The 12,353-nt window shown below is 51.7% G+C and overlaps 1 protein-coding gene across 1 annotated transcript; it reads left to right on the top strand.

Moving 5' to 3' along the window:
• Positions 1-3,548: 3,548 nt before the first annotated feature.
• Positions 3,549-7,649, top strand: IL13 (interleukin 13; the record flags this gene model as incomplete). Its single annotated transcript, XM_082455380.1, has 4 exons — positions 3,549-5,727; positions 6,802-6,855; positions 7,091-7,195; positions 7,542-7,649. Exons 1-4 carry the CDS (start codon positions 5,554-5,556, stop codon positions 7,647-7,649), a joined length of 441 nt encoding a protein of 146 aa, XP_082311506.1. The 5' UTR covers positions 3,549-5,553.
• Between the last annotated feature and the right edge of the window lie 4,704 nt (positions 7,650-12,353).

The following is a 12,353-nucleotide window of genomic DNA, read 5'->3' as shown; positions in this document are numbered from 1 at the left end:
ACACCAAATTCTCACAAAGATGTGAAGCAACAGGAACTCTCATTCACTGCCGGTGGGAATGCAAAATGGTACAGTCACTTTGGAAGACACTTTGACAATTTCCTACCAAATTAAACATACTCTTACCATATGATCCAGTGATTGCATCCTTTGGTACTTATGCAAATTGAAAACTTATGTCCACACGAAAATTTGCACATGGATGTCTATAGCAGTTTTATTCATAACTGCCAAAACTTGATGCAACCAAGATATCCTTCTGTAGATAAGTGGATAAATAAACTTGGTACATCCAGACAACAGAATATTATTCCATGCTAAAAAGAAATGAGCTGTCAAGCCATGAAAAGACATGGAAGAAACATAAATGCATATTACTAAGTGAAAAAAGCCAATCTGAAAAGGCTACATAATATATGATTCCAACTATATGATTCTGTAAAAGGCACAACTATGGAAAAAGTAGAAAGATCAGTGGTAGCCACGGGTTAGGAGTGAAGATAGGGTGAATAATAGGTGGAGCACAGAGGATTTTTTAGTGCAATGAAACTACTCTCTCTCTCTCTCTCTCTCTCTCTCTGGCAATGGATATATGACATTACACATTTGTTAAAACCCATAGAACGTACAACAAAAAAGAACCCTAAGGTAAACTATGGACTCTGGGTGATACTGACGTGTTCCTGTAGGCTCATCAATTGTACCACTCTGTTGGGGGATGTTGATTATGTATATGTGGGGTTAGGGAGTATATGGAAACTCTGTACTTTCTACTCAATTTTGCTATGAATCTAAAAAAAAAAATCTATTTTTTTAAAAAGCAATGGCTTTACAATAATTTTTTAAATAAAATAATAACAGAGGTTTAAAATTTTTTTTAATCAGAATGGCCATCATCAAAAAGCCTACAAATAATAAATGCTGGGGAGGGTGTGGAGAAAAGGGAACCCTCCTACACTGTTGATGGGAATGTAAATTGGTGCAGCCACTATGGAAAACTAAAAATAGAGTTACCATATGATCCAGCAATCCCAATCCTGGGCATATATCCAGAAAAGACGAAAGCTAATTTGAAAAGATACATGCACCCCAATGTTCATAGCAGCACTATTTATAATAGCTAAGACATGGAAGCAACTGAAATGTCCAAGGACAGATGAATGGATAAAGAAGATGTGGTGTATATATACAATGGAATACTATTCAGCCATAAAAAAGGATGAAATAATGCCATTTACAGAACATGGATGGACCTAGAGATTATCATACTAAGTGAAGTAAGTCAGAGAAAGACAAATATTATGACATCACTTAAATGTGGAATCTAAAAAACAGTACAAATTAACTTATTTACAAAACAGGAACAGACTCACAGACATAGAAAACAAACTTACGGTTACCAAAGGGAAAGGAGGGAGAGGGATAAATTAGGAGTATGGAATTAACAGATACACACTACCATATATAAATTAGATAAACAACAAGGATTTACTGTATAGCACAGGGAACTATATTCAATATCTTTAAATAACTTATAATGGAAAAGAATTTTTTTAATATTATATATACAACCAAGTAACTTTGCTGTACATCTGAAACTAACACAATATGGTAAATCAACTATATTTCAATAAAAAATTTTTTTAAAGAAAGAAAATTTCCCAGAACTTAGTGACATGTTTGTTTGAAAGAGCCCACTGTGTCTGGCATCATAGATGAAAACAAAGCTACACCGAGAAACATCACTGTAAAATTTGGGGCATGGGAACCAAGAAATTTTCCTACAGATTTCCAGAGAGTTAGAACTAAGATCTGGATACAAAATGCTTTTGGACTTCTGAAGATAGGAGATACTGGAAGATAGGAGGCAATAGCACAGGTATTCAAAATTCTGAAGGAAAATTATTTCCTGCCTGACATTCTGTGTTTATCTGGATGTGTTCCCTGCAAGAAAGAGGAAGACCTGGGATGCAGGGAATAGGAGAGCCACATAGGAAAGAGGAGAAGGTACTTCCCATGGCAGGATGACAGGAGTCCTCAGACGACAGCTGTATAGAAGTTGTCAGATGGCAGCTGTCCATGTCCGAGCAGGTCAACAGGCTCCAGGGGAGATTTTCTTGGGAAGATGAAATTGTGAAAATAACTGATTTACCCAAATCTGTTAAAAGGAGATTTATGTAAGTGGCTGAGAATTTAGGATTAAATCACAGAGGAACATAGAAAAACTAAGCAAATGGAAAAATAAGACAATTATTAATTATTAGGAAAAAAAGTTTTGAGGGAAAACTAATCTTAGTTAACTATATGTTTCAGCTGAGAATACATTAGCGTAATTATGTAAACAGTAAACAAAGCTTTTGGCCAACCCAAATTATGATCTACGCATATTGGTAGAATGAGAAAAAAGGAAAGATACAGTGGAAGAAGGACAGCAAGGAGGAGAAGAAGTAAATATTCATCGCAAACCACAGATACTGCCTGCATTTGAAAATCGAGAAAGCCAGAAACATGGAGGTGGTAAATATCAAAAGAAGCAGTTACGGTCGTGGTTCCTCTGGAGAAGAGGCCAAGGGGGTAGGGGTGGGGAGCTGCTTGTCAACAACTGAAGGCTCTGAGATTTTTATCCCACTTGCATGCTAACCAGTCAGCTTGCCACAGTTTCATGGAGGCTGGCAGAAGACACAAGACTCCTGCATCAGAGACAAAGAACAGATTGTTAGACACAGCACTAGTAGTATTAAGAGTATTATCTTTTATTTGGTCCCCTGAACCCCAGTTCTCACAGAGTGGTGCCAAGAGAGCCAGATGGTACCTGTACACACAGCGGAAGTACAGGAGAAGAAGCCTGAGCTGAGACAGCCTGAATTGCTAATAATGGACAGTAAGTCTGCCTGCCTTTTTGCTTCAGAGGAAGATGCTGTCTCTTCCAAGGTTGCTTGCTATGCAAACATGTCGAAAAAGATTGTAGGGAACAAAGTAGGGCAGTCAGTGCCTCACTCACGAGACGTGAAGACCAATGGAGGAATACATCAAAAGTGATGTTTTTCTTAATAAACCTCCTCAAATTATTTGATTTTTTAAAAATTACATGCACGTATAACTTTCATAAAAATGAAAATTTACTAACTTAGTAATTTTACATTATTAAAACAACTTGCCTGACACTTCTACTGACTGGGTATCTCTTCTCTCCAACGGAGAGCCAAAGTCGGAAAAAAACTGGAAAAGGACGTTTTCCAAAACTTCGCGCATGGCGGGCTGGTCCCAATGAAGGGCGGTCCCAACCCCAGCTGTCCAATCTGTGCTGAGAGCCAGGCGGTGAGGCCGGCGAGCCCGCCCTTCCCTGGCCCTGGCCTCGCATCGGGGCAGGCTCCTATACGCCCCGAGCGCCCGGTTCTGCATCTGCAAGACCCGGATGGGGCGGCCCAACGCCGTGGCCGGTGAAGAGCTGCAAGCCACGTGTGTCAAGTGCCCGGAGCAGCCCTTTTGTAGTTGTGTTGATTGCAGTGATCCGGGATGTGAACCAAGCCTCGCTGGAAAAAAAAAAAAAAAAAAAAAAAAAGCATCATGGTCCAGCTGACTAGCCAGCGGGGGCTCGTTCGGGGCTGAGTCAGAGCGGGTCTCCAGAGCACAGCGCAGGAAGAGGGGTGGGCAGCTCTGCCGTGTCCCCGCAGGATCCCCGACCCCGGGGGACGAACGCGACATACCCTCACTGGTGCGCACAGGCGCCCTGACCCTGCCGGGCGCTCGGACCACTCGCTCCCGCCCTTGCAGCTCCCTCGCCCGGCCTCTGACCCGCACAGACCCAGGCCGGGCGCGGGCGTGGGCGCTTCTCCGAGAAGCGGGTCTGCACTCCTACCCCTCCCTCCCTCCCTCCCCGGCCGAAGCCTTCGGCCATGGAGGGAGCCTGGCCTAAGCGGATCCCGTTTATCAGCCCCATCTCCCATTACATAAGGCGGCGCCTATCTCCAGGGCATCGCCACAACCGCGGGGCCTTCTCCCACGCGCGGGGGCGCGCCTGCCCACCGCTCCCGCTTGGTTTTGCTGGTCCTAGAGGGAGAGGCGGGCGTTCCACTCATCTTGACGCAGTCCACGGTGGTTCCCCACTCCTTCCGCCAACACAGGGACCCCCACGGGAGATGCTACTGACCCTATTCTGCAGATAAGGAAACTGAGGTCACAGAAGCAGGCAGCAGCACTCCAGGCACTGGGGAGCCACAAGGGGCAGGCCCCGGCTTCCAAGCGTTAGGGCCTGCAATTGTGCTGGGAAGCTTGGGGCTGGGAGAGAAGAGAGGGTGGGAATCACGTTACCAGTGAGAGGAGAGGGTGGGCAAGGCCGGGAGGCTTCTAAGCAGGGGTGACAGCCCCAGCGTCCCTTGGAGGACCCTTGTGAGGAGGCAGAGCCCCACTGTCATTGGACAGAGAGGCAGCCTGAGCAGACAGAGAGGGGGCTGAGAGGGGGAGGCACTGGCTTAGGGGAGGAAGTGGGTGAGGGAGAGGCTTGACATCAGCACCCAAGAGGCAAATGCTGTGGCCTTGGTTGCACGGGTTTCTGGAAGACTTCTGGAGAAATGAGGGAAAAGCAGGGAAATGGCTACATGCCAGTGTCCCTGCAGGGGCTGGGCTGCCCACAGGGGACCCTGGAGTGGGGGCAGGCCCAGGAGTCACACTCCACAGCCTTCAATCTGCAAGGGAAACTTGAGGCCTCAGAGGGCACAGGTGGTCGCCCCAGGTCTCAAGTGGCAGTGGGAACAGTTAGTCTCCAGGGCTAAAGCTGCGTCCACCTCTTGCCAGCCCCACCCACTGAGGGTTTCCCAGCAGGACGGACCCACACTGAAGGCTGGGTGGGACACCCAGTGTCCAGTCTGCACATGCTGAGAGTTATCAGCAAAACAACTTTTCAAAGGAAAGATCCCAGGAGGATCCCTGAGTCTGACTGGATCTTTCAATGGAGACCTGGGAATCTGCACTTCCATAATCCTTCCCACAGCGGGGCCAACAGGGAATCAGGTGGGCCAAAAGAAGTGAACTTCACTCCTCTCCTTTTATCCTGTTTGAATTTTGTACCCAGAGCAAGTATTGTTTTGGTAACGTAACAGACCAGTTCACTGAAAAAAATAAAACCCCCAGATTCCCACATCTGATAGACTGTGATCACAGCACTGTCTGCCCAGCATTTCTGGTGACCTAAAGGGACCTGAGGACAGGAGCTGGGTGGGCACCCAGGGTGGACACTGGGCAAAAGTGCTGGATTTCCAGCTGGCACGGTTGACACCAGGCTGCCCTCAGGGCCCTCCCACCTACCCCACCAGTAAGCTCATCCAGATCTTGGAAACTGCCCCAGACCCCTCTCAGTAATAAGTCTACAAGAAATCAAATTCTTTCCTTTATGTGACGCTGGATTTTCCACAAAGTAAAATCAAGATGAGTAAAGATGTGGTTTGTAGATAGTGCCCGACAAAGCGGAGACCAGGGTGTGAGGCATCACCACTTGGGCCTATAAAAGCTGCCACGAGAGGCCAAGGCCACAAGATACTCAGATTAGGCCAGCCTATGCGTCTGCTTCTCACTCTTCCTGTGCTGGCTCTAGGCTCCATGGCGCTCTGGTTGACTGTGGTCATTGCTCTCACCTGCTTTGGTGGCCTCGCCTCCCTGGGCCCTGTGCCTCCCTCTACAGCCCTCAAGGAGCTCATTGAAGAGCTGGTCAATATCACCCAGAACCAGAAGGTGAGTGCCTGCTGGCCACGGTCCCAGCTCTGGGGGTGCAGGGGTGGGGGACTCTCAGGAAGGGTACCGGTCATGGTCTGGGCCATGAAGGCTGGGCCTGGTCCTAAGATGCCTGTAGGTCAGGAAGAAGCCCCAAGGACTAGGCGATGAGCCTGGCCATGGGGGAGGGGGGCCAGGTTGGGGTGGGGGATGCAGCAATATGGGCGGACCCGAGAAGGAATGTGGCAGAGCCCCCAGAGATCACCTGCTCCCCTGGCCTGGCCCTGCCTGCCATGGCCAGCTCCTACTCAGCCGTTTCTGAACAGAGGAGACCAGAGAAGGGCTGGCACCCTCCTAGAACTATTTGGCATTTGCCAATTGGCTTTGAATGTGATAATGGGGCTGTTATTCACAGCATCTTAGTTAAGCCCATTCTTATGGAAGAATCCATCAGTAGAGTCAGCTCCTCTCCCCAGTGGTGATGGCCCATACTTTCTGAGCACTAATAACGTGCCAGGCCCACTGCCGGGGCTTTACATCTCATTTCATCGCTGCCAACCACCTTAAGAGACAGGTACGATACCCCATTTTACTGACTAAGTGTCAGTGAGGTTAACTGACGAAAATCAGATTAAACCAGTATTGGACGACACCAGAGGGCCCATGCTCCAAACTGCGGTATCCCCAGTTCAGAAGGCAGGCTTGTTTACACACTAGACCCACACGGCCTCCCATCTGATTGGCCTGGTCACCCCCTCCCTCACCCGACGCTGTCCTGGACCTTCCCTGCAGGCCCCTGATTGACTGGCCTGTGTCATCTGTCCTCCTGCCCTGGCTGTGGCAAGCTTCGCACAAGGCTTGTCCCTCACTGGCTGTGTTACTCAGTTTTTCTCTCTCAGCTCCAAGACCCTGTACAATGGGTCTCCCCCGCTGTGCAGAGCAGGAACTGAAGCTCAGGAACACTGAAGGTCCCAGGCCTGCCCCTGCTATATGGGGATGCCTGTGGGGCCTGATCCCTGTGGAGACTTGGCCTGGGCTGGCTGGGCAGGTCTGGGACCCTGCCAGCACTCAGCTCACTGTCCTCTGCTCCCTCAGGCACCCCTGTGCAATGGCAGCATGGTGTGGAGTGTCAACCTGACAGCCAACATGGTGAGGACCCCTGGGCACTGGGGGGAGGTGGCTGAGGCTGCAGCCCTCTGCTCATCTTTTCTGAGCCTTGCTCACACGGCTGGGGGTTCCAAGCAGGCTTCAAGAGCCACTCTCCACCCCTCATCATCTGGGCTCCCCACCACCCAGACCCACCTCCACCAGGCCTCCCAGCCCCCTCCCTCCTGCAAACTCACTGAACGTGCGGCCTGACCCCCCGGCGTTTTCGTCCCCACAGTACTGTGCAGCCCTGGAAGCCCTGATCAACATCTCCAACTGCAGTGCCATCCAAAGGACCCAGAGGATGCTGAGCGCACTCTGTCTTCACAAGCCCTCAGCTGGGGTAAGGCCCCCCTGCCCCCCTGACCCTGCACCCACTTCTGCCAGGCCTGGGCTCACCCTGGGAGATTCAGGGGAAGCTAGCTGAGCATCTGAGGCATGTGTCCACAAAGCAGTGGGCCCACTGTGGAAGCAGGGACATGCCTTTGGGATTTCCAAGACGCGGCCTGAGGGCTCCTGACTCCTACCTGAGCTTCAGTTCCACATCTGTAAAATGTGGGTAATAACAGTACTCACCTCATGGGGGCTTTTGTGGGGATTGACCCAGCCGGTCCCCAGAAAGCCCCTGGTAGACGCTGATCGTCCTGGTTCTGGCGTTCCACTAACATGCTGGCCTCTTTGCCCTGCAGCAGGTTTCCAGCAAGCACATCAGAGACACCAAAATTGAAGTGGCCCACTTCTTAAAAGACCTGCTCAAACATTCAAGGATCATTTTTCGCTACAGAAAATTCAGCTGAAGCATGAAGAGCTAGCATTATTATTTGCAGAGGCAGACCGTGACCATCTAAGTTGCAGATTTCTTTTTCTTTCTGATGTCAGAAATTTACTGGGGAGACTGGAGGAGGGTTAGGGAGGGGGGTAAGATTTCCTTAGCTTAGACCTGAGCCTGTGCTGCCTGCCTTGAGCCCAGCCAACCCCACCTGCCCCGTGCCTTGGTGCCCGGGGCTCAGCCTGGTGGGCCTCCTCCATCTGGGGCTCCGAGCTGGCTGGACAAGGGTGGACCTTGCCCCACTTGACCTCCCCCTCCTCAGAACAAACTAGCGTTACAATGGGTGCCACCCTCGCCAGCCAGCCAGTGGAGGAGCCACCTGCTTTACACGGGGGTACCTGAGGCAGAGAGCAGCCCAGGCACATTTCTTCTTGGCCTTATTTATTATTGTGTGTTATTTAAACAAGTGTTTTTGTCTGTACTGGGGATAGGGAGGGACTGTTACTGCCAGAGCTTGGAGCCAAGGGCCCGGAGACTTGGGGCTCCAGCACTAAAGCAGCGAGCATTAGGAATCCCTGGCAATAAGTACTGTATGCAAACTTCTGCTACCTCACTGGGGTCCTGGGGCCGAGGCAGGGGACAGGTCACAGGGCCAGAGTAGCCACTCTTGTCTGACGGCCAGCAGTCGGCCCTCAGCTGAGTAATTTATTGTTTTTCCTTGTATTTAAAGTTAAGTATTAAAATATGTTATCAAAGAGTTAATAATATATAGAAGAGCAGCCTAGAACACCGCATATGGTGTGGATTGTGGGGAGGGGTCATTGGACAAGTTGTTTCATTGACTTTGTCAAGCTGGAAGCCAGAAATAAAGATGGTGACAAGAGACCTGATGGTGTTTGCCTTTTATGTTGGCCTCTGGGGACGCTGGCCCGGGTTCTGAAGACTCTGAGGAGCACTTTGGGAGGCAGGGCAGTTGGAGGGGGGCCTAGGATGGAGTGGAGGGGGAGTGAAGTACAAGACCTAGGCTGAAAAGAAGCAAGCCAGTGCCTGGGGAGAGGGGACCTGGCCAGGAGGAGTTCCCCACCACCACCTGCAGGGAGGTGGGAGAAGCATGGGCCAGGGTGTCAGGGTTCAAGGAAGGTGTCTGGAGCAGGCAGAGACCTCAGAAGTGGTCTCAGGACCACAGCCCTGGATGAGTGGCCAGCCTGTGTCTGGCACCACCCACACACCTGCTGGTGTCGCCCATATGAAGCTCAGGGAAGAGAAGGTGGCTTGCCCAAGGTCCCACAGCTGGTATGGAGCAAAGCCAGGATTTGAACCCCAAACTCACTCCAACTCCAAAGCTCACACACTTAACCACCTTGGCTCCCTCTGTCCAAATACCATCTGTCCCGAATGCACGACCTTTGTAATACTGTCACCAGCCTGTGTGGGCACCTCCCCTGATGGGGAGCTCACTACTTGTTCTCTAGGGACAGCCCATTCAATGTCTGGACACCTCTCATCACTAGAGAGTGCACACTCGCCACCTCTGTGAACAAAGATGCACCAGTGACTTGTGGCCCCTGGACCGTGGAGTGACTGGGGTGGACAGCCAAGGTCACAGGGCCCTGATCAGACTGCTCCTCCAAGCAGGTGCTTTTGCTTCTCCTTCAGTCAAGGCCAGCACATGGAGGGCAGAAAGCAGCAAGCCTCAGCAAGCCACAGCTAATGGGCACGCCCATCAGCCACGGTTTACACTGTGGATATTCGGAAGGACAGGATGACTCTTGCAATGGGTGGTGTGTCATCAGAGACCAGCCTCAAATGCTGAGCGGGAGGCAGGCACCCTCCCCGGGGAGCACAGAGCCCTGTGGGAACATCTATAGCGATGCTCACCAGTCAGTGGAGGCAGCCACTCAGGAGCCGTGAGAGCTCAGGCCGTGTGTGATTCAGGCAACAGAGGCCATGGCAGGACCTGTCCAGGGTGCAGATGACTGCGGCAGACTGCTCCAGGGACCACTCTCAAATGGAGTGAACCCCTCATTTCCACCCAGGCAGAGGTGAGGGAAGAAGCCACAGTCAACTGTGCAGGGATCTGGGGATGCTCAGCCCAGGGAGGGAAGTCCTGGGAGGGGGCATGGGAGCTGAGTGTCCCATGGGCTGTCCAGCGTGGGAAGTGACGGTCTCAGAACCTGTTAAGTCCCACTACATTTGCTGAGGCCTGCACTGCACCAGCTGCCTGGGCTAGTGGTGACCAAGACGCCACATGCACTCAAAGTTCAGCAGCAGAAAGAAGTCTTTAAACAGTGGGGGTCTGGAGAAGGGTGCTCTAGCCTGGGAGGGTGGGAAGCTCGAATGTCAGGGGTGAGGGCAGGAGTGAGATCTCCGCTATCCTCCTCCATCCAGAGATTCGGGGATTTTAAGGTCAGAAGAATATTTATGGAAGATTGATTTTTCTTCTTCTTTAACACAAAACATAGCTATCCATTCTCTGGTAGCATCACCTTTGACCCATGTGCTCTCTGCCCAAGCAGGGCATTGGCCTGTCTGTCCAAAAGGAGGATGGAAAGGCTTCCAGTGAAATTCCCTGTGAATTTCTCAAGAACAAAGACTGGAATCGAGGTTGGCCTGGGGGAGGACCCCTTAGGATTTCCCAAGCCACAGTCAGGAAGGCCCTGCTGCTGGGGGCACAGTGCCGCCTGGACCCCGCCACTAGGGGTCTGCAGCGCACCACATCCTCAGCCGCCGGCAGCTCCCTGTCTGCGCCTCCGCCTCACCCGACACTGTCTCCAGAGAGGAGCCTGTGGTCACGGGGGCGCGTGCAGTGAGGGGGCGGGGGGCCTTCCAGGGATGACAGACCTCACAGAGCCACAGAACCAAGCCGCTGTTGCTGGCAATGGGAAAGGGGGCCAGTCAGGAATGAGAGATAAGGAAGAGAGAGGAAAAAAAAGGTATGTGTCAGCTCTTGTGGCTGGGAACATCACCACCTGGGGACTGACCCTCGGGTACATGCTGGAAGTTTTCTCTAGCCATGTGGTCTCACTTCTTTCATGCGCAAGGCAAACCCCAAACAGGGCCCAGGGAGAAGGGGCGTCAGGAAGAGACAGAAGGCTTGGTGAGTGGGAGGGAGATGCTCGTCATGGGGCCCAGGGTGGGGAGCCCCTTGGCACCCCGGGAACCCCAGGCCTAGGAGGTTTCACTGGAAGAGGGAGGGGCTTGGGCTCAAGTGAGAAGTGAGACACACACTCAGGTTTCCAGTGAACTTGGCGCCAAACACCTCTGTTTGCCGCTCAGATGAGGTGTCAGAAAACACTCCGAGTCACCTCAGGGATTTCTCTGAGGCTGGTCGTCTGAACTGCTCAGGACCCAAGAGGACAAGGGCCTGCATCTTGTTTCCTTGTGACCGAGCAGCTTGAAGGCTGGGGTTTATCGAATGCATCAGCTTATCGCTTTTTCGTTATGATCAACGGGGCGGTGCCTTCTGCTTATGATCTTAATTTAGCTGGTCAGTTTGAACAAACTCAAATCCTGCTCCTCCCTTGAGCTGACTCCCTTCTAAGGGAGTCTTAGAAGAGCCAGACGAGCCTAGGCTGACCGTGTCCAGACGGGCAGCCTGGCCTGGGACACACAGGCCAGGGGCACCCAGCCTTTCCAGAGGTCCAAGCCGGTGTCGGAACTGGTGGCTGTATCACCCCTCCCACACATGCTGCCCACTCCTACTCTGAAAAATAAAAGTCACAAAGCCTCATTATCTTCACTCATTTCTCGGCTCCACCCAAAAGCAACAGAGCACAGGGTTTGCAACAAACTTTCCCAGATCAACTGATTTCTCAGCAGCAAGGGAGGGCCCCATGACGAAGCCATTTGAAATCCCAGAAGCGATTTTCTACTTACGACCTCACTTTCTGTTGCGCTCTCTCCCTTCCCCTCCTGAGTGCCTTCTCCTGTGGAAAGTGATTCTCTCAAAGCGTCGTTCAGAAACACCCCCAGCCCGCGTGCTGCCTGGGCAGATGCTGCTGTGTGGTCGCCAGTGACGCAGACGCCATAATTAAATATAGCAACTCCCGTCAGCGCCGCTCTCTGCATCACTTGGACAAGCGTGGGGCCCGAGGGCTCTTCCTGAAACCCACGAAGGTGGGAAGGCCCGAGCTGGCTGTGGCAACCCCTATAGACCCAAGCTGATGGCCTCTGGCGGACCAGAGGGGCCTAAGCCAGAAGGAGTCACCTCACCAGAAAAGCAGTTTCTCATTCATTGTCTTCTCTTTCTTCTAATCTCTGTCTTCTCACATTTTCTATGAATAATGAGCATACATTCATTTCCCACTGGGGGACAAAGACAAATTTAATTGAAAAAAATAAAGCAACAGAACATGGAATTGACGCCTGGTCCATGAGGCAGGAGGGAGCTGATCAAAACTGGGGTTGGGAAGGGCCAGCAGCGCACCTGGGAGGCATGAGCCCAGGACCCCTCATCTCAGGTCTAACTGCTCCCTGGGATCAGCTGTCTCAGGAGAGGAGGTGGGCCTCTGTAGGGGCCTGGGGCGCAGGAGGTCCTGCACTATTCCTCTCATGGGTTGGACCTCCTTGGGCCAATCAGATCCAGTGTTTCTGAAGAGAGAAGAAGACGTTCCATGCTTGGGGGTCTTTATCTCGCCTGGCCTGCCTGGAGGTGGGGGCAGGGGGATCAGAGGGGGAGGAGATGGGAAAGGGTGGGCCGCCAGCCCAGCTCTGAAGCTGAAGAGACATGGAT

This window comes from Balaenoptera physalus (assembly GCF_965194825.1).
Source record: "Balaenoptera physalus genome assembly, chromosome: 3".
Classification (NCBI taxonomy): Eukaryota; Metazoa; Chordata; class Mammalia; order Artiodactyla; family Balaenopteridae; genus Balaenoptera; species Balaenoptera physalus.
Note: the sequence above shows the minus strand (reverse complement) of the source record. Positions and strands in the feature narration are given on the sequence as shown.